This window comes from Ptychodera flava, chromosome 3 (genome assembly GCF_041260155.1).
Source record: "Ptychodera flava strain L36383 chromosome 3, AS_Pfla_20210202, whole genome shotgun sequence".
NCBI classification, from domain to species: Eukaryota; Metazoa; Hemichordata; class Enteropneusta; family Ptychoderidae; genus Ptychodera; species Ptychodera flava.
Genome location: NC_091930.1, coordinates 29,565,962 through 29,586,652, shown reverse-complemented (window position 1 = coordinate 29,586,652; position 20,691 = coordinate 29,565,962). Strand labels below are relative to the sequence as shown.

Genomic DNA, 20,691 nt, shown 5'->3' with positions numbered 1-20,691 from the left:
ACCGGACATTCGCCGCAATCATTACAGGTTACAGATGAATTCTGGGTGTCTAAATTCGTGGCGAAATTTACTCAGATATCATTAGTTATAATACCAAGGAAGTTAGTCGGAATTTTTCCATCTTGATGTTGCTAAATGTAAATCATAAAATTCCCCTTTTATTTAATTTCGTGTTTACAATTGGTTTAATTTCATTATGTCAGTCACATTATATCCACCCGCATTCAGTATTGGTATATTTGTGCTAAGGTTGTGACATTGCCATGGCTACAGGGAACTTGTCTTATTGAGCAGGTGAACATAAATATAGGATTATTACGTCAAAGCTGACTATTCCACTGCTCTTATACCCTTTCTGTGATACATGATTGAGTTGTGCCATGGCTAAACCAGAAATAAGCTAAGTTTGCCCCTTATCTGTTTATGTCTGTCATTAGATTTTCCGTGCCATCCCTGTGTGACTCGACCATCTATCGCATCCTCGTTGCAACCATTACTCTGTACAGATGTAACTTGATGTGTGAGCTCTGTTGGGTTATCACATGGCCAATGAAATATCACATATCTGTTTGAAATTTGAAAGTTTTACAATCTGATGTAGTACCTCTTACTGCGAGAAATCGCTACGCATAACTTGATTGCAGTGAAAAGTCCAGTGTAGGTCAAACACCTCACACCATTTTTATATTAAATTTGTAATTACATGTGTGATTGTACTTTACATACATTATTATATCGTTATTATTATTCCATATACAAGTGGACCAAAACAAGTGTATATTTCTGGTATGTATCCTTTCTATGGTTACGGATTCATTAGATTTATCATTTTGGGTATGTGTGCATTGGTATCCCAGATCATATCGAGGCCAACATGTGCAACGTACCTGTTGGCGCATCAACATTTATAATGTGAATCAATATGACATAATGGAACAAATGGTTACACTTTTCGAAACTGATCTCTGCTCACCTGTTCATTAATCTTTGTGTGTTCGTCTTTCTTAAACTTTGCCGGGTATAGCATTTGTCTCTATTCTATATGCTGACTTGAAAAGACAAATTATCGAAAAAAAAAGATCAGCAGGTTACCAGATGATTGTAAGATGACCTTTGCGGCTTGAATACCGTCGCCCATGATTATTAATATTTAGCAATTCTCGATTGCAGTTATGACCTCATCCATGTTTGCGAACATCTGTGTTTCTGCAACATTCTGTGCCTGCACACCAGTGCCTTCTTTTAGCCGCGTTCTCTCCTTTGCCTACATACTCAATAGTTATAAATCTTTAACAAGTTTCCACCTTTCACTTCCCCCTGCTGTTTTCATGTCATTCAATTCACAACTTAATCCATCATTTGAAAATAACTTCCCCACAAAGCCTCCCAGTGAAGGACACGTGATAAAATTTAAGAATATGTGTATGAATGTATGTTTGTTTTATTCCTAAAACAAGGTTATTAATTGTGGCATCCCTGGCTCGCATGCATTGAATACATACCAAACATACTTTCCAGTCATTACAGATACCAAATGACTACTAGGTGTCCAAATTTAGGCTGAATTGTAGATATCGTTAGCTTATCACAGGCTGTCTGCGACAGCCGAAGCTAAATTTGAAATGTTCAATCTGGATGCTGTCAATCTTAGAGCAGATAGTTTCGCTTCTTTATGAAGTTGAATGCCTGATTGGCTGTGGTTTGAATTACTCATACCATTCGCATCATTTCCACTCGCATCAATTAGTGTATAGATTTGATAAGGCTGTGTCAGTGCTCTTGCTAAGCAAACTTTGTCTTGTTGAGCATACAGACATTACTCCCCGACTGGGGATCTTATCGAAGCCAACATGTGCAAAGTATTATTTAATCTAATCTCCAGCTACAACCTGTGTCAGTATGATTGAACCGCCGGTTGCACGTACCGAAACTGACCTCCATAGGGCAATATTGACTTACACATGTTGGGATTTATAAACCATGAGATTTTTGTTTGCATCATTCAGTACACGCAGTCCTACTTCTGTCTGTCTGTCTGTCTGTCTCTGTTTGTGTCTCTCTGCACTATATCATTCCCTTCACTGTCTTTAAATCTATAGCTTGTCAAATAAATCCATCGTTTTATTATAAATTCACCACAATACCTGAACGATTTCCCCTCATATGCGCCGGGCCATCTTTTTATGTATTTACTAATGATCGGAACCGAGTCAATTTCTAAAATCATCATAGCAGAAATTCCAAGTGGGGAGTTAGATTTAGTCCGGCTGGTGATGATAATTCCATTGTGACTTTATTCTTTAATATGCAATTAACGATAAAGTAGGTGCCTCGGGAGTGAGAGACATAATTTTTGCTCACTTTTAAAAAAGTTCAGCAACTCATATCTTTCCAAGTCAATAAAAATTGGAGATAAAGGTACAAAGTTTTAAACTACGTCAAATAAACATTTGCCCCTGTGACATGCCCTGTACAGACCCTGAAAAAAGCCCTGTGGTACAGGTTTGTGTCAGCAAAGACGTTCGATTGCTGTGACAGGGGTTGATGTACAGGTCTGTGGTCAGTGCTGTCATGACATAGCTAAATAAAGTGCTGCAGACACAGTGATGTGACAGGGCCTGAAATGTCTGCCTGTTCCATCACTGTATTTACAGGACTGTACACAGCAATGTGAATACCGACCTGTAACAGGGCAAGTAATTGTCTTAATGTGCACACAATTTTGCCTGTACTAATTTCTGTCATCAAAATCGGCTCATTTGTCTGAAAATTTACACCCCTGAAATCTCTGTTTGTACACCAGTATTTCGGTAATGAGGTCACAGCACTGTATACACTCAGAAATTACATCACTGTATACATTCCTGTAATACCAGTCCTGACACGGACTTGTTCATAAATCCCTGATATCTGACCAATTTTGTAGGTCCTGTGACAGAGATTATTTCTCGGGGACTGTTACAGGTACTGATCAGACCCTGTTACAGGCATGTTCCGGATTCTGCCTGTAGTTTTCTTGCTGTGTAAAGAAACAAGTTACCAAACATTTTGCGATATTTGACATTCAAAATGCCCGCCAGTAGATTAAATTAAAGTAATTAAATTTTGGATTTCAGGAAAACAAAGGCAATGATTGTTTTTTTCTTTATCATAAATTTTGAAAGTGAGCGCCCAGAAGTGGTAAAAATTTGAGAGAATTTGTAAAATTTTAATGAATGAATAATTTGTAGAATTTGTAGAAATTTGAGAGTCCAAATATCTCTACCCGAGACGCTTTCTGCCTCACCATCGCCCGTGATTAAACAAATATGATATTTAATTTGTTTGGTGACAGGCTTTACGCAGTTCCTATGGACCTAGTTTATCCGTAAAGGAAATCCTACACCATATTGCACAGAAACTCATTTCACGTGGTGCTATGGTTTTTGTCTTTCGTTAAGGTTCTGATAAGGTAAAACGTGACTACTGTTAACATTATAGTCGATTGAGCCATGTATTCTTAATTACCGACAAAAATTTATTCAAAATACACAAAAATTACATGTGCCAGGGCAAATACTGGCTACAGGGCTCTTTCATACACCTTTGCTACTTCAAAATATCTGTCTTCCCCAACGTTTTGGTCTCTAGGTTGCCAAGAATATCAATATTGATTATTCAGTCAAATTTCTAACTTTATTTTGTATTTCGATATACTTAGGACCAACCCTGGACTGGGGCCTCAGCCCACAATTTAAAAATATAAAGCACCAAGCCATTAAATGTCCAATCTTATATAACATATATACATAAAACAGTGAACCGCTATTTAGCCTCACAAATACACCGATTTTTGTTCTCGCGGAATACATTCGAAAGATATTATTTTAAAAAAGGTTCGTGTCCAAATTCATGGTGCAGTTTTAATAAAAGATGTACAGTAGCTGTATAAAGTTTTACAACCTGATATATCACTCAATTAAAGAACTGCGTCCCATACTCTGATAATTTACCTGTCACGTCATCAGGTCAAGCAAATGCTATTCTCAGTCATTTCATCATTTTAACAGCACTCAATTTTGTACATGATGGCGAATAATTAACTTTGATAAACGAATATAAGTAACATATTTCTATTTCAGACTCTCAGACTCTTTAAGATTGCTCTCTTCACCAATGCTCATTTCTTGGTCTTTATACATAACGAAGCATGTATACCCAATTTAAATGTTAATGCTTACATAAACCATAGATAGACAGTTTGTAAACTCTTTAAACCTCACATAATTCCAATCTATTTATAGCTTCGTACATCGGATTTTCCATGTATCTTACAATCGATTTCCCACTACACTTGACCAAAAAAAAACAAAACAAACAACATGTATTCTTCAATTCGAGCGTCTTACTCCACTGCACTTTTGTTAAAATTCTCGTCCGTTGACTTTGCCGAGCTCTGTGCCTTTTCTGCATTTGCCTGGTTCTTACTGTGGGAAAAGTAAGTGGCGAGTTAAAATTTATCCAAAGATAGATTGACTTTTGTGGGTAAGAAGATGACTCAATATGTGTAATGTTATGGTCCAGGAATGGCCATCGGGCAAACACTGCACACCAATGGCATCTTCGGCATAATCGGGAAAATGCATTGGATAATCGACGACTGTCAAAAAAGTGAAATTTTTAACAAGATTTCTGCACAAACTTATCTGTTTTAATTAGGGGCATCTTTACGCAGACCAAAATGAGGCATAGGTACATGTACAAAAAAAACATTAACATGACAACACGACTGGAACTAATTTTAGATAATTCGATCTTCATTTTTTTTTTCAGATTTCTCTAAACTGTAAGGTATCATATAGCTGAGCACTGCGATATTACAAATTACTCATAAAAACAAGTGTTATCACTTAAAAAGAAAGACAGATTTGCAGATTAAGCCGACTCAATTCACTATCTAATTATCCCAAATTCGCTCAAATCATGTTTAACATTAATTTCTGGTTTTCAAGATGCAGCAACCAGATATTGGAGCCAAGCCTAATAATTTTCAAAGGAACAAAAAAGGCCTTCATTACCTGACTTCCATGTTTTCTTTCCATCTTGTCCTCCGGCGGTAGACATAGATTGCAATGATAATTATAATCACTGCTATTACAATTACCAAGAAAGAAACGGTCCCTGCTACCAGACCGGCGTTCACTCCATCTGCATGGGATAGAATAGCGAAAAGATAACAGCAATGAAATTGATATATGTAAAAGAACAACTTACAGAAATTAAGGGGTTTGGTAAAAATAATGTCATCATTATTATCATTATCGCCATCATCGACATTATCATCATCTTCATCATCATCATCATCATCATCGTCTTCTTCTCCTTCCTCTTCTTCTTCTGGATGGTCGTTATCAACGTCTTCGTTGTCGTTGTCATCTTTGTCGACATCACAGCAATAAGAGCAATAAAGTAATTATGTCCTGCCATCACGACTACAAGTACGACAGTCTCCTACATGTAAATCAACGAAGTCTATGACCACAGCAATATATTTCAGTGGCAGCACTATATCTTCATCGGTCAAATAGACTCATAATGAACAATACACAGATATTTTTTCCCTTGAAGCAAAGTGCATTCTTTTTCCGCCCTTGAAAATCTCTCACAACATTTCAGTGGTCTATCGTCTGACTGATGGGCAGAAACGTTTCAGTTTCATTTGTGTTTAAAGAAGAGTAATAAGGACAATAGTGTGAGTCTAACGTCACCGAAGATTCTTTAAGATGAAAATCGAGGTACGGGCGTACGTTGAGTCCCATGTATAATTCCGGGCTTACCATCAGGCTTTCTGATTTCAAATCCCCGCTGATCTTTTGGTTCGACCCAATTCGACGCTTCGCATGTGTAAGTGCCATAATAGTCGTCGTCGGCGACAGTAACAGACAGTGTACTGGTCGAGCTGGTATCCCTCGTCGTAGTCCCGCTAATCACGAGATTGTCGTCCTCGCCCGTTATTTCCTCATCGTTGACATCTAACCAGATAATATCCGGGGTAGGCAACCCTTCAGCTGTACAGCCAAGGGACTGCGTATCTCCGATACCGACTGTAAATTCAGTGGTGCTTTCTGGCAATATGCTTGCAGAATCTTGAGAGAAAGACCAAGAGAGAGAGAGAGAGAGAGAGAGAGAGAGAGAGAGAGAGAGAGAGAGAGAGAGAGAGAGAGACAGACAGACAGACAGACAGACAGACAGAGACAGAGACATAGACAGAGACAGACAGAGACAGAGACAGAGAGAGACAGACAAGCAGACAGACAGAGAAGGGAGATGGAGTGAGAGACATAGACAGACAGACAGACAGACAGACAGACAGACAGACAGACAGACAGACAGACAGACAGACAGAGTATTAAGTGAAATTGCCCATTGCTGATTGGTTGCTATTGCCTTATTTCGATCTTTGCCAAAATGTGGAATAGTAATGAAACATTAAGTGTCATTTCAATGACAAATGAAAATATCGTAAATGAAGAATGGCATCTACTGTTAACTTTGCCTACATCGAAAAGGACCGAGCCTTGGCTCATTGTTGAAGTCAAGAGTCAAAGTCAAGTAGTGAAAAGCTGATGCGAGGGCTCTCTCTCTCTCTCTCTCTCTCTCTCTCTCTCTCTCTCTCTCTCTCTCTCTCTCTCTCTCTCTCTCTCTCTCTGATATTCTACGTACTTACAATGCACGACTATATTATCCAGATCATGCCTAACGTCTTCGTTGTCATCGTAAAATTTCGTGTAGAAAGTGCATGTATAAACTCCGGCGTCTGATGTACGGATATTGGTTATTTCGTGCGTTAACTTGGTACCAGTATCCTCCTCGATGATTGATTCGCCATAGGTCAAAGTTGACCTGTACGGGTCTGGATTGCCCTCCCCCGCATTGCACTCAATGATGACATCGTCCCCTTCTGCGATATCGGATGGTATTGTCGTTATGGTGACGAGTGAGGAGTCTGAACAAAAGAAGACAGTCGTATGAGAAGTCACTTCCGATATTACTTTTTTTGAATATTATTCATTATAATTACATAACACATACTATAATCTTTTTATTATTGATAAAATATAAGTTTCTATGCTTAAGTATTGCTCCCTGTCCAAATCATAACAAGGTACAAAAATCATACTAACACTGGACGTCAACTTGTGTCGAACCACTATCACTCTCTTCTGTACCGTCATATAACACATTGGTAGCTGTACAGATGTAGTCCCCCGAGTCGGATCGATCCACAGCGGGGATGTTGTAACTAGATTCACTCGAGAGTTCACGTTCGTCTTTTGTCCACGTGTAACTTGACGGTGCTGGGTTAGCATCAACCTCACAGGTCAGGGTAATGCCGTCACCTTCCTTGCACACGATTTGTCCATCTTTGACGCTCGGCGAATCTGGGAACAGAAAGAAGACGCGATAGCAGCTGGCTGAAATGTTACCAGTGATTAAATTGGACAGAAAGAAATTGCAACACGCCTCATCTAAAAAATCTGTCCCCATTCGTACATTAACTGTTCCTTGGTCTAGACTTATTGTGGGTTGAAACGCCGGAAGAGACAGATGACGGCTGACCGATTAGCAGACTATTCTGTGGCTAATAGTCCAGAATAGCTGTTGACTGGATAAGTTTTAAAGTATTGTCTACGCTCGCACTCGCCCTAGAGCGCACTGAAAAGACGAGCGGTGTGGGCGCCTGAGGAACTCTGTATTTTTTTTGTGAGAAAAGACGATACAGTGCGTTACAATCTGAAAGCATATTTTCTGGCTGTATTTAGGTAACATAATGCGTTCTCAGGCTTGAGAGTAAACATAACACTGTTTCCCATAGTGTATGATATAGTAAGGAGACGGGTCGGCTAACCTCAGGCTGTAGGACAAGTAACGTATGCCTTTACCCTAATTACCAGTCATTATATATTGATGTCATTACACAAAATGAAAGCATTCGTCTATGTATATTGATTTCTGTGAAACAGGGCTTCGTGTATATTGTATAATCCGACACCTTTTTAACCCGAAGATATACAACAACGACTCCATACATTTGCCAAAAGTGTTAAATAAAACAAGAAACTCGATATTGTTATTTCAAAAGCGATCAATTTATTCAACAGTTACAGTCGGGAAGAATTTCGTGTGAATATAGTTTTTTTTTTATCTTGTTATGTTTAACATTCATTTCTACATTTTTGCTGATCTAAAGCTTTACGATTCCAGAAGTGATTAATTCGTTGTTTACAAACGTTGTTTTGCCAGGCTGCATACTGGCGCCGCTGAGATAAGGTCTTGTCTCAGAGCAAACATAATTATGCTATCCCACACTGGGCGCACAAGCGATAAGTCAGTTGCTAGGGGCAGTGAGTCCTTGTTAAATCATTTCAATAAACTCTGACTTCTGTTTTTATTAAGTCTTTTTGTCACTCACGGCTCTCACGTTGCTATGTTTATACGTATGGCGTAGCTGATCACAGTTACCTAGGTCGAAACTTCATAATCAAGCTTTCATTTCTTGAGCAAGGCTTTTAAGCTGCATTTTTTCCGAGCGCGACAATAATGTCAACCTGAATGATGTTCACTGAACGCAGAAAGCTTCAGGTTTTTCCATGAATCTAAAATATATTATGTCTGCTTTTATGTAGGCACAACCCATGGTGTCGTTCATCCGTAATCTGAGTTCGTGTCTTGAATAGAGACCACAAGGCGGAAGACCATTCTTGCGAGATCGTATTGTAGAGGTCCAAAGCACATATGCCCTGCAATGTTCCTTCATCACTTCTTCTTTCGATGGGATCGCCAGTTACCTCAAAGTTTATTATTGTGGGACTACTCCAACGTGTGTCAGATGCTTTTGATTATCATCTGGGCGTATGAGGTACCTGCCTACCGCCATGTTGTGCTCTTTTGAGCGACGTTCGGTTTAACCTTTTGTCAAAGCCAACTTGTGTTCTATAACTTGCACGTGGCTCTTAGTTGTGTAACACCATAGGTCAGTGGCATGGGTACAGTCTTAGAATATATTGGTGGCAAAACAAGTGTAGTTCCCGGTGTCGGCTGGATTAACCTTGTCGATGTGGTAAGTGCGTCTGTTTGACAACACGATGCCACATTATGACCTACAGTGAAACACTCGAAACACAATTCAGAGTAGAAGATTCGTCTTCCTTCTGTATGACGTCAGTATTTTCCACAGTAGGGGTATCTGAAATGAGAGGACAATAGTTACTGTCTTTTTGTTGAGTTTCAGTCCTGGACCGGGTCGAGTAATTCGACAGCCTGCTAAAGCAAAGTTTTACGTGTGACTCAGTGTTTCTAAACGTCCGTACAGATACCAAAAGTGCCAATTTTCATTTTTGTCACGGCAGGGGCACTAAACTTGGTCTTGCAATAAAGGTTTTCATACCCAAAGGGCATACAGTACTTTTTTTTCCCTCACATTTTTGCCCTGAGTAGAAAACGTCCATCGAATGAGAAATGGACAGAGAATGAAAACCAGAATGTCATGGTGATTGCAGTAGAATGCAAAGTAAATCACAGAAGGCTTATACTCACCCTGAAGTTAAAACACAGGATAACACCACCAAGCTAATATAAAATGTGTTCTTTTTTGCTCTGCCACCGTGTCGACAGGTTAGCTTTTGAAATCTGCATTATTTACAATAACGGTGTCTTCATCTGCAACGTATCAAGGGTTAACCATCACTGCCGGCCGGGGTCTCCTGAGTTTTGCGTGCCAGGTCAGAGTAACATTTTTGGCGGTCTTGCACAGAACTGTCTGGAGTACTTCGACTTCTGAGGGGAACTGCGGAGTAAAATGCAGAGCACATTTTTATTCTAGGCAATGATTAGTAAAGCGTGTTGAATTAACGAGAAATAAAATAAGATATAGAAATGTATGCACTTACGCTTTACGTCAAGATAAAATTATACATTTGAGGATACGAGGTAGTCGTCCAAAACGTGTTTTTCGTAAAGCAAAGGTAGACACCGGCTTCAGTTCTCAAGATGTCGTGAGCTGTTTCAATGCCGTCCAATATGTTTACACTGTAAGTCCGGCAGGTCTTGTCGGAAGACTAAATTCTTTGTAACATGCGATCTTTCTACGAGCAATCATGCAAAGCTGAAAGGACTTAACACAATTTTAGAGCTGACAACCCATCGTTACTGTAAATAATGCAGATTTTAAAAACTAACGTGTCACTGTGTCGACACGGTGGCAGAGCAAAAAGAACACATTTTATATTAGCCTGGTGATGTTATCTTGTGTTTTAACTCCAGGGTGAGTATAAGCCTACTGTAATGTACTTTGCATTCTACTGCAATCACCATGACATTCCGTCTGTTATTATCTGTCCCTTTCTCATTCGCTGGACGTTTTCTATTCACTGCAAAAATTTTGGGGAAAAGTGTTGTATGTCGTCGTCGTTGTTATCGTCGTCGTCGTCGTCGTCGTCGCCCGCCGCCGATGCTGTTGTCGTTGTGGTTTAATACGGCCGTTGAATTATGCCGACTGTATACAATTCACATTTATGGCGAGATTTTCTTTCATTGTGAGTTCAAACAGTAGCACCAGACTGAAATATAATCTTATTTTCAGGGTCAAATGAAAACCGATGGCTGTAACAAATCCAACATTCATTAGCCGTATACAATAAGCGAAGTCACCGGTACCAGCTGTATTTTGCGCTTTTGCAAGATGCCGGGCCCTCCACCACCCTACACCATGAAATATATATTGATGTGTGATCCCACGGAAATATGATTCCTTCATCGCTTAAACTATTGAAAAAAATTCAACCACCGAAACTTGGGTATCAATATCAGCAACATCGTAGTATCAAAGGTCGGACTCAAGCTATTTATTTAAAAATTTATCTTATCACGTTTAAGTCACATTTCGACCCTCGGTGGAAGACCTACCAAAGTATTTGATAACATTTCAATTACTCAACGTCATATTCCATTCACCTAAGTAACTGTGACATATGACAAGACCAGAGTTCACGGTTTTGTTTCGTCTTCTTTCTTTCTATAGGTTTCAGCGAATGTCGCAGCAAGTGTATAAGCCCTTATTTTTGTCATGTGATCCCCTCCACAATCAGTGTAAATATACAAAAAATTAAATCAAATTCTGCATGGGGTTAAATTTGAGACCCCCTGGTAATGTATTTGCGAGCTTTAAAGTGCATGATTACAATATCTTTAAAAAGGCATTGTTCATTACACCTACGTAAAGATGGTTATATGATTTACTAAGTGTGACGCACACCGCACCGTAAATATATGAAATTCCTCGGAGTTATAAGATCAGAAGGAATTTTAAATAGCATACAATGACAGCATTTACATCCGGGGAACACAACACTTCGTACGTAGGAACCTTACGCTGATAGAAACAAGAAGATTGGCAGACAGGAATTCAACAGAGTACCCTAATCATACGATGTCATCTATTCGTAAACTTATCGACTTAATAGCAAATTGGGATATATCTACTTGTCTATCTCTTAATCAATCAGTCAATCAATCAATCAATTATCTATCTATCTATCTATCTATCTATCTATCTATCTATCTATCTATCTATCTATCTATCTATCTATCTATCTATCTATCTATCTATCTATCTATCTATCTATCTATCTATCTATCTATCTATCTATCTATCTATCTATCTATCTATCTATCTATCTATCTATCTATCTATCTATCTATCTATCTATCTATCTATCTATCTATCTATCTATCTATTTATCTATCTTTGTATCTATGTATGCATGTATCTATCTAGCTAGCTAGCTATCTACCTACCTACCTACCTATCTAGTCACCAAGTCACCTACCCACCTACCTACATACATACCTACCTATCTATCTGCTTGCCTACCTACCTACCTATCTACCTACCTACCTACTGAGCCATTTAAACAGCGTCAGAGACAATCTAAGGACATCAAAGCCCTTTGAGAATGCGTCTCTAAGTAAGCAAGACTTGGCGACACAAAAATACTGGTTATCGCAGATATCAAAAATAACACATGGTGTAAACACTTAGTCATTCGGTAAAATACTTACACTGAACGTCAAGGTAGGCAACGTCATGGCCAGAACCATTTGTGTTATCGTAGAATTCATTGGTAGCTGTACAGTTGTATTCTCCTGAATCCAATCGATTCACATTCTCTATGAAGTGAGTAGATTCATCAGAGACAACTTCATCGTTTCTATACCACTCGTATAGCGAAGGCATTGGGTTGGCGTCAGCATGACACTGCAAAGTAACCGACTCGGTTTCCTTACAAACTGCGTCATCACTTGTGACAACAGGAGGATCTGCAATGGAATGGTAAATTATTGAAGTGGCGATTTAGGTGTTTTATGTAGCCTGACTTCTTCTGAACGATCGGGTGCATTACTAACAGAATGACCTGAGGCCAAAGGCCTGAGTGTTTTACTCAATCACATGACAAGCGTATTCAGCATATACAGCATGTTAGATTAATTCCAAAAAAAAAAAAATATAGAAAGATCTTCAAAATAGTGAAAAGAAAGATAAACTCACACTGTACGTCTAGGAACAGCGTCTCGCTGTCAATTCCTCTTGACTGGTCGTAAAAAGTGTTAATAGCTGTACAATTTTGTTCGCCATGTAAATCTAATGTCACGTCAGGTATATCTACTATGTAATCGTTAATGATGTCTCCGTTGACAAGATACCAAGTGTAGTCAACTTCTTCCGGGTTTGCATCAGTGACCCCGCAGGTCAGTGTGACCTCTTCGCCAACCTTGCGTGTCACAGTGTCATCTAATACCACTTCCGGAGGAACTGTAGTGTACAATATAATACAATATCATTTCCACAAATTACAATAGTTTGGGTATCAAAAGATTAGACAGAAATATGCTAACAAGGTATTATCCGCCTCTGAAATAGAAGACTTAAACTTTTGCTCAAACTTTTCAGAAGGAATCTTTCAATAATTCTTTTTCACAATCAATAATAAAAATCGGCAACAAATTTGCAACTCGAGAAATAAATCATCCAAAATGTACCCGTACTTTAAATTCAAAATGGCCACCATCCGCCATGGTATTTTCGTTTTTCGAAAAACAAAGCCGTTGAAATGTTGTTGTTGTTTTTTTTTCGCCAGAAGCTTTAAAATGAGTCCCTACAAGAGCAAGATCAGAAAAGATAATAACTTTTGAGAGTCCAAAATTTTGTCTCCGAGGCTAGTTGTACCTCTTATATTTAAGCAAGACGTTTAAAGAGTCAATATGAATTTTTTGAACTTACATTGCACGTCAAGATAAAATGAATCAATGGATGATCCAACCGAACCGTCCCAAAAGGTGTTATTCGCAAAACAACTGTAGTTACCAGCGTCGCTCCTGAGTACATTTACGAGCAAAAGATCACGTCCAATAACCGTGTCACCGTTCGGGTATTCCCAATGTACAAACGCTTCAGGGTTCGCGTCAACTTCACAAGAGGCTCGGTATGTCCTGAACTCGACCGTGGTATACTCCGTGTCGTCGACTATTGTAATGTCTGGTCCGTCTTTTTGAAGAAAACACATGCAATACCATAATAACTTTTTGACATGTTACCAAAACGTCTCCGGATGGATGCATCGAAATGAACTAAAAGCTGTTTTGAGAAAGCCCGCTCACACCTCTGTGAATAGATATCTCGAATAGATTGTTTCATTTAAAAATCTCACATGGTATGAACGGCATGTACGTTTCATCTTTTAAGGTATGTAAACATGTAATTCGTGCGTCGAGATTGCCTTATGACATTAATTTTTGCTCAAAGTCTAAGAGACAATTCTTTTTTTCCCAAAAATCAAAGAATTAAATAATAGTGGCAACTGTGTTAAATTAACACTAGAGAAAAAAAACTGATTGAAATTCGAAAACGCCGCCATTCATTTGTTAACTCTATTGAGAAAAAATTGTTTGTAGCAAAATAAATCACTGAACGTTTTGTTATTTCTTGGTACTTCGGCTCATATGCAATGTTATACTTATCTACGGCATAAGTCATTTATCATCACCACTCCATAACACTTACATTGGACATCAAGCTGTGTGACACCGTAGCCAGTGGCGCGTGAGCCGTCAAAGAACACAGTGGTAGCTGCGCACGTGTAGTTCCCTGAATCAGAGCGACCGAGGCTGTCGACGACATAGGTAGATTCAGTCCCAATGACGTCACCATTTTTAGTCCAACTGTACTCCGATGGTGTCGGATTAGAATCCGTTTCACAAGTTAAAGTGACGGATTCGCTTTCTTTTTCTACTATATCTGTGCTTTGGACCAAAGGCGGATCTATGATTGAAAGAGATAAGTATACATACCATTATTGATGACTGCCAAAAATAGCACAAAGCTTGCTGTACAACTTATATGACAAAATTTCGTTCCTCCCGGGCCAACCAGGCTAATAAAGGAATATACTGTTTGTTCCCCGCGCAGACAACTTCACATTTTAGTTGTTCTACCTAATTTCTACATATATGAAATCATTTTAAAAGGGTCAATTTTGTCAAATACTGGTAGAGTACTATAAGTGAGGCTTCTAGTCAGCGGTACGTGTTCTGGGACCTAACTAGAAAATAGGATGGCGGTTGTCTTACAACATTGTGGACAGTTATTTGTATTGTTAAAGTCAAAAATTCCTTAAATTCAGAAACTTTAAGAGACAGGAGGTAAAAAATAATTGACTGATGAACACAAAATTAAAGATCAACTTACACTGCACGTCTAGGTAAAATGATTCGTTTGAAGATCCCTCAAATCCGTCCCAAAGTGTGTTATTAGCGAAACACGTATACACTCCACTTTCGATGCGAGTTACTTCTTCAAGTAGAACTTCACTGCTGACAACGATGGAATCATCCGGGTACTCCCAGTACACGGAAGCTTCCGGATTCGCGTCTACGTCACAGGAAGCTCGGTAGTTCATTCCTTCGATTGTGAAATGATCTGTCTCGTCAACGATGGTTATGTCAGGCCCATCTTTGTAATAGACGAACAGAGGCAACCATGTGTAAGATGGAATACTCCTAAACGATTCTCACCATCAACAAAGACGCCCTCATTCGACATCTTTTTTTCTTATTCAACATATTTACTATAGGAAAATATTGGAGCTGGAGCGAGAAAGAGACGCTTTCTCGCAATTGGTGAGAGTCACTTGTTATTCTCATCGCTATCAGTGAGAATTCATTGCTCACTGGTAACAAGTGAAAAGATACCGTGACTCCTTGGTGAGAATCAATAGATTCTCACCGGGTAGACTGGAAATTCTCACAAGGCACAGTGAGAATGGTAATTTTCACAGTTAGAATATATCATACTCATCATTGACTGGTGACAATCAACCAGATTCGCCGTTCATTGGTGAGAATCAGCCATACTTGTACTTCGCTGGTGAGAATCGGTCTGCTCACCCCATTGAGCGCCAAAGTCAATTTTTGTTGCCTATATCAAAATATACACCTGTCGATGTTTTTTTCTAATTTTTGTTAACATTTTGATAAAAATCTGAAACAATTAAAATGTGATGTTCATTTGGTCCAAAATTGTCAAAAAATTACAAATACATTAACAAAACTGGTAAAATGTTGCACATTATAATTTTGGCGGGAAAAATTGCAGCTCTTAAAGCGTTAATTCTCACCAGTGAACAACAAGGCTACCTGATTCTCACCAATGAACGGCTAGTCTGGTTGGTTCTCACCTCTAACTGAGGAGTATGCTACATTCTCCTCGTGAAAATGCGCTTGGTTAGAATTTCCAGTCTCACCTGTGAGAATCTGTTATCATACATGATTCTCACCAAGGAGTACATTTCTCTCAATGTACCAGTGAGAATTAAAAAAAACAAATCTCTCTGATAGCTGTGAGAATAACAAGATGTCCTCAAATTCTCAATCCAGTCTCGCAATTTGTTTTACCCGTAGTGATTACATACCTGCCTTCTTGATCTGTATTTCCTACCATTGACTGCATAGAAGCAAGGCTCCAAGCATTGCCTCAAATACAACCCTATGCTAAGTTTAATTGCACCTTCGTACACGAAAAGTCACTTACACTGAACGTCAAGATGCACGACACCATATTCAGTGGCATTTGTACCATCATAGAAGATATTGGTAGCTTCACAGACGTAATCCCCCATATGAGAACGATCGACGTTTTCGATGACAAAACTAGACTCGCTAGATACCGTGTCGCCATCTTTTGTCCATGTGTACTCGCTCGGTGCGGGGTTAGAATCCACCACGCAACTCAGCGTCACAGGTTCACCCTCCTTGTGTATGAGCTGACCATCCTTAACGATTGGTGGATCTTAGAATTATCAAAACCCATGCAAAAAGGTAGAACAATAAATAAAGTGCAGTGCCTTTTGAGCGATACTGTATTATTTGAATTTCATGGTTTGAATTTGTCGAGCATTTTGCAAGATTTTGCACGATTTCCATGATTAATATTTTTAGGAAAATGCGAATGCTAAAAAAACAAGCACAATTAGGACATTATAACGAAAATTTCGAAAGTTAGACATACTTATGCTCGAAAAAGGACAGTTTAGAAAAATGCAGCTAGGGGTGCTTGAAACTTACACTGCACATCCAAGAAAGTGGCGTTTCCTCCGATGCCTGCCGATCCGTCATAGAATGTATTATTTGCCGTGCAGTTATGTTCCCCGTGCAAGGTTACTGTCACGTTGTCAATCACAACTATGTTACTGTGAAAAACGTCTCCGTCCGCCAGGTACCAGGTGTAATCGACTTCCTCCGGGTTCGCGTCCGCGACCTCGCACAGCAGCGTCACAGACTCGCCTACTATGCATGGGAGCGTCTCAATCGTATCCACTTCCGGCCGATCTGTAATTTAAAATTCTTTTTTTTTTTTCAAATTCACGCCATCGCAGAAATAATGAAATTGAAAAATCATTAAATAAAAAAAAAACAAACAAACAAAACCAAAAAGCAGCACTTACACTGTACATCGAAATAAAATGAGCACTCGAAGACTTGACTCGAGTCATCTAAAAGCGTATTGTTTGCGAAGCACGTGTAGTTGCCATTCTGGTTTCTGTGTACGTCGTCGAGGTGAAGATCATTTCCGATGGCAATCACGTCACCTTGGTACTCCCAGTGTACGAATGCTTCCGGGTTAGCGTCGGCAATGCAGTTGGCCCGGTAGAATTCGCCCTCGACAGCGACGTGTCCGGAGTCGTCTTGGATGGTAATGATGGGACCATCTTTGTAATAGATAGACACAAGTTTGAACTTTGCTACTGCCCTTACTTTATTAATAAAGCCTGTGGTCGCAACTAAAAGGCAATCGGGCAAACGTAATTCGAGCAACTCTGTATATGGTTTATTTTTTGCTTGATTCGGACATACGTAAGAGTGACAACTTTTCCTAAAAGGCAGACAGTGCCTCGGGGACAAACATCTAACACCCTCTTATGTACTTTTGGTTTCGCTCATTTAGTTTCGTTGAGTGGGATCATCACCGTCAAAAATCGGAGGAAAGAAAAATACATTGCAGTACGGGTGCATATACTTATAAGTCAAGCAAATATACCGTTGAAATGTTAATTTCCATTGTTTTTTGTGTTTAATCAAACTTTAACGTTAAATGGCTTTGGAAAATCTAAGTGAGCGAAACCAAAAATACTCTCAAATGAATACAGTAACCTTCCGGTCTGCAACTGTTAAGGGGAGGGGGTCATTTTGAAACTCGTGAAGTACACGTATATAAAGTTTTCTCCGAATTAGTTTTGTGAAAATCGAAAATTCCTTTTTCACGCTAAGTAAACAGGGGATGGCCGCACTTTTGAATTCCTAATGTCAGTAAACATAGGGTACATTGTTTTCCTTGCACAAAATTTCCATGGGAACCTCGATTTTTCATTCTTGACATCGACAGGTAGTGATTTACAATTTCTATGCAAACAGATTCAGTAAAATGTAAGTTTAAGTATGTTAATATCGATGCACGTACAACCGTCAGTTTACTATTGTTGTGCTTGGAACTCGAAGGTACAACGGTTAGAAGCTTAAATCGCCGATCTTATAAACAAATCGGCTAAGTCGCAGTGAGAGAGAGAGAAAGACAGACAGACAGAGAGAGAGAGAGAGAGAGAGAGAGAGAGAGAGAGAGAGAGAGAGAGAGAGAGAGAGAGAGGAGAGAGAGAGAGAGAGAGAGAGGGGGGACAGACAGGAAGACAGATAGACAGATAGACAGTGAGAGAGAGAGAAAGACAGACAGACAGACAGAGAGCTCAATTAGGTCCTGCATCGAAAGCGATCAAGTTTTAGTTTGGAACATTTTGGGTACTTACAGTGGACACTGATGATGATTGATTCTTCACAGGCGAGTTCAGGCCACTTCCACGGAGGGAGAGTGTGGTGTTCCAGTCGACAGTGGAAAAAGGCGTCGTTGTCATCGCTGTACAGTGTAGTCGTCCACGTGTTCACGTGTCCGTCGATTCGGGAACCTTCCAGACCGTCGTTGTACCAAACCAGTTCACCGGGGACGTTGTCGTCCAACAATATGGTACAGTTGAAGACGACTTCGTCGCCGGTAATGACAGTGAAATTTGTCGTCCCGTCGACGGAGCACTCTGGTATAGTATCTGCAAAGAATGCGATTTTTTAGGGTCACCAGACTAACAAAACAATCGACCACAATGTACGTAGCCATTTACGGTACTAAAAACCTAAACGATGGACCTGCTTGCAATATATCGAGTCTCATATTTTATTAGAAGGCTCACATTTACCGACCCCGCTGACATACTACAATTCTTTAATTTTAGAGCACAATGCTCCTATTACAGTAGGCAACAGCCCGCACCAGGCGTGTCATGATTGCACTCTTGATCTTCTGAGGCAATATCCAATGGGCAACATGTTAATTTGTCTCATATTCAATGTCTAAGGTTAGAGTTTACGTTTTCTGATCCAAATATCAGATTGCTTTTCCTAAATTCAATGCACCATTACAGTCAGCAACGACCGGCACCAGGACGTGTCACTGCATATTAAATCAACGGACCGCAAGATCCATAGGTTATGGCCTCTACCATTTGCATACAGCACCTGCTGTACTCACCTATCACAAAGACTTGAGCAGTATCACTGAAGAATGGTCGACTAACTCCATACACTCGTACATGTCTTCCGATTCCTCTGTTGTGTTTAGAATTCCTGAGGTGATATTTCATGGCTATCTATGTCACCGATAACTTCATAGTCAGGCGTCAGGGACTCTCTCCCGTCCGTTATCAGCACTTTGCTCTCTTCATCTCCTACATACCACGATGTGCGTGGTCTTTCCTCCGAAAAACTACAGTTCAGCTGAGTGCTATCTCCCAGGATGACTAGTGTGTCGTTCGGTTTCGTAACCCAATTCCCGTTCGCTGTAGCCATTGAAAGGCGCCGGTATGAGAAGAGGAGAGAGAGAGAGAGAGAGAGAGAGAGGAGAGAGAGAGAGAGAGAGAGAGAGAGAGAGAGAGAGAGAGAGAGAGAGAGAGAGAGAGAGAGAGAGAGAGAGAGAGAGAGAGAGAGAGAGAGAGTATTTAACAGATATTTTACATTGTTATGCTTGTGTGTGTAAGAAATAGACTATACGAACCCTACTTAAACTTTACCGTGTAAGTCATAAATCAGTGGCTCCCACACAAGTTATGAAGTTGTATCTAGTATTATTTTAGTACATGAAGTCCTTAAACAACATCAAACTATAGTGTTAACATTTTGATATGTGATAAAATGGAATAATATTATCATATTCTATACTCAAGTACAGTTTTCGCCTTTTCATGTACAGAACCTTGTGGCTTACATGTCTTTTCCCGTCAATAAAGGTACAGAGGCAGCAAAGCTAAACTCGCGTCCATGTTATTTGAGGAATGTCTTTAAAAGTTTCAACCTAGCGTACCGATAAAGTAAGGATATTACTGACATGAAAAAGTCTGTCTGACCAAAAACACACTCATACTAATGCGCGACACCAACGACACTTTGCAACAGGTTCGAGTACGCCATTCGGCAACGAGCAAGCTATTTTAATTTTTTCGTGTCTACATCGTCGGTATTTTCAATGGCAACTCACCCGTATGCACAGCCAACAAAAGCAGTAGTAGTTCAAACATGCAAGACAGTAACATCATGGCATCCGAGTCAGCTTTTCTTGAACAGCGTTTTTGGCGACAACACCCCTCTTAGCCGATTTTATGTCCTTACAGCGACCTGAGAGACTCCCAACACAGCTGCTTATTGCGTGCCCTCCACACGCTGAATGGAGCGCTTTGGATATTATAGAGGCAGGTGATATGTTTTCTAGAATTTGCAATATTTTATTAAAGATGAGATAACCTTAAGGTTACATGATAACATGGTAATGCGGCGGCGGTAGCTGCAATTCCCACCCCCCGTACTGGAAACACGGCAACTTCTGACCAGGTTCCAGGTACTCGTCACATGATCCCATTGACGTCTGTAGTGAAATAGCAGTTTCGGGGCTACGGAACGGGACTGACGTTATGCAGTTCTGAAGCTCTTAGCCAATGGGATTGCTGAAACTCATCGATGTCGTTCTGTTGAATGATTTCCAAAATCAGGAAGGGAACAGCTTCGGAT

The 20,691-nt window shown here is 39.8% G+C and overlaps 1 protein-coding gene across 1 annotated transcript; it reads right to left on the bottom strand.

The window, feature by feature from the left end:
• Nucleotides 1–3,496: 3,496 nt before the first annotated feature.
• Nucleotides 3,497–19,274, bottom strand: LOC139128955 (hemicentin-2-like). Its single transcript, XM_070694640.1, has 15 exons — nt 19,163–19,274; nt 18,390–18,683; nt 17,037–17,300; nt 16,657–16,920; nt 16,124–16,381; nt 14,783–15,046; nt 14,099–14,356; nt 13,319–13,582; nt 12,587–12,850; nt 12,100–12,357; nt 7,164–7,421; nt 6,707–6,985; nt 5,817–6,125; nt 5,058–5,187; nt 3,497–4,466 (listed from the first exon to the last, which is right to left on the bottom strand). The coding sequence occupies exons 1-15, from the start codon at nt 19,272–19,274 to the stop codon at nt 4,385–4,387; spliced, it is 3,558 nt and encodes a 1,185-aa protein (XP_070550741.1). The 3' UTR covers nt 3,497–4,384.
• Nucleotides 19,275–20,691: the final 1,417 nt, after the last annotated feature.

Coding starts and splice junctions, on each gene's coding strand:
- LOC139128955 (XM_070694640.1), bottom strand. CDS start 19,274: ATGAAATATCACCTCAGGAATTCTAAACACAACAGAGGAATCGGAAGA. Junction 12,851..13,318: donor ATTTTATCTTGACGTGCAAT/GTAAGTTCAAAA, acceptor TGTACACTACAG/TTCCTCCGGAAGTGGTATTA. Junction 6,986..7,163: donor GACACAAGTTGACGTCCAGT/GTTAGTATGATT, acceptor TCTTTTGTTCAG/ACTCCTCACTCGTCACCATA.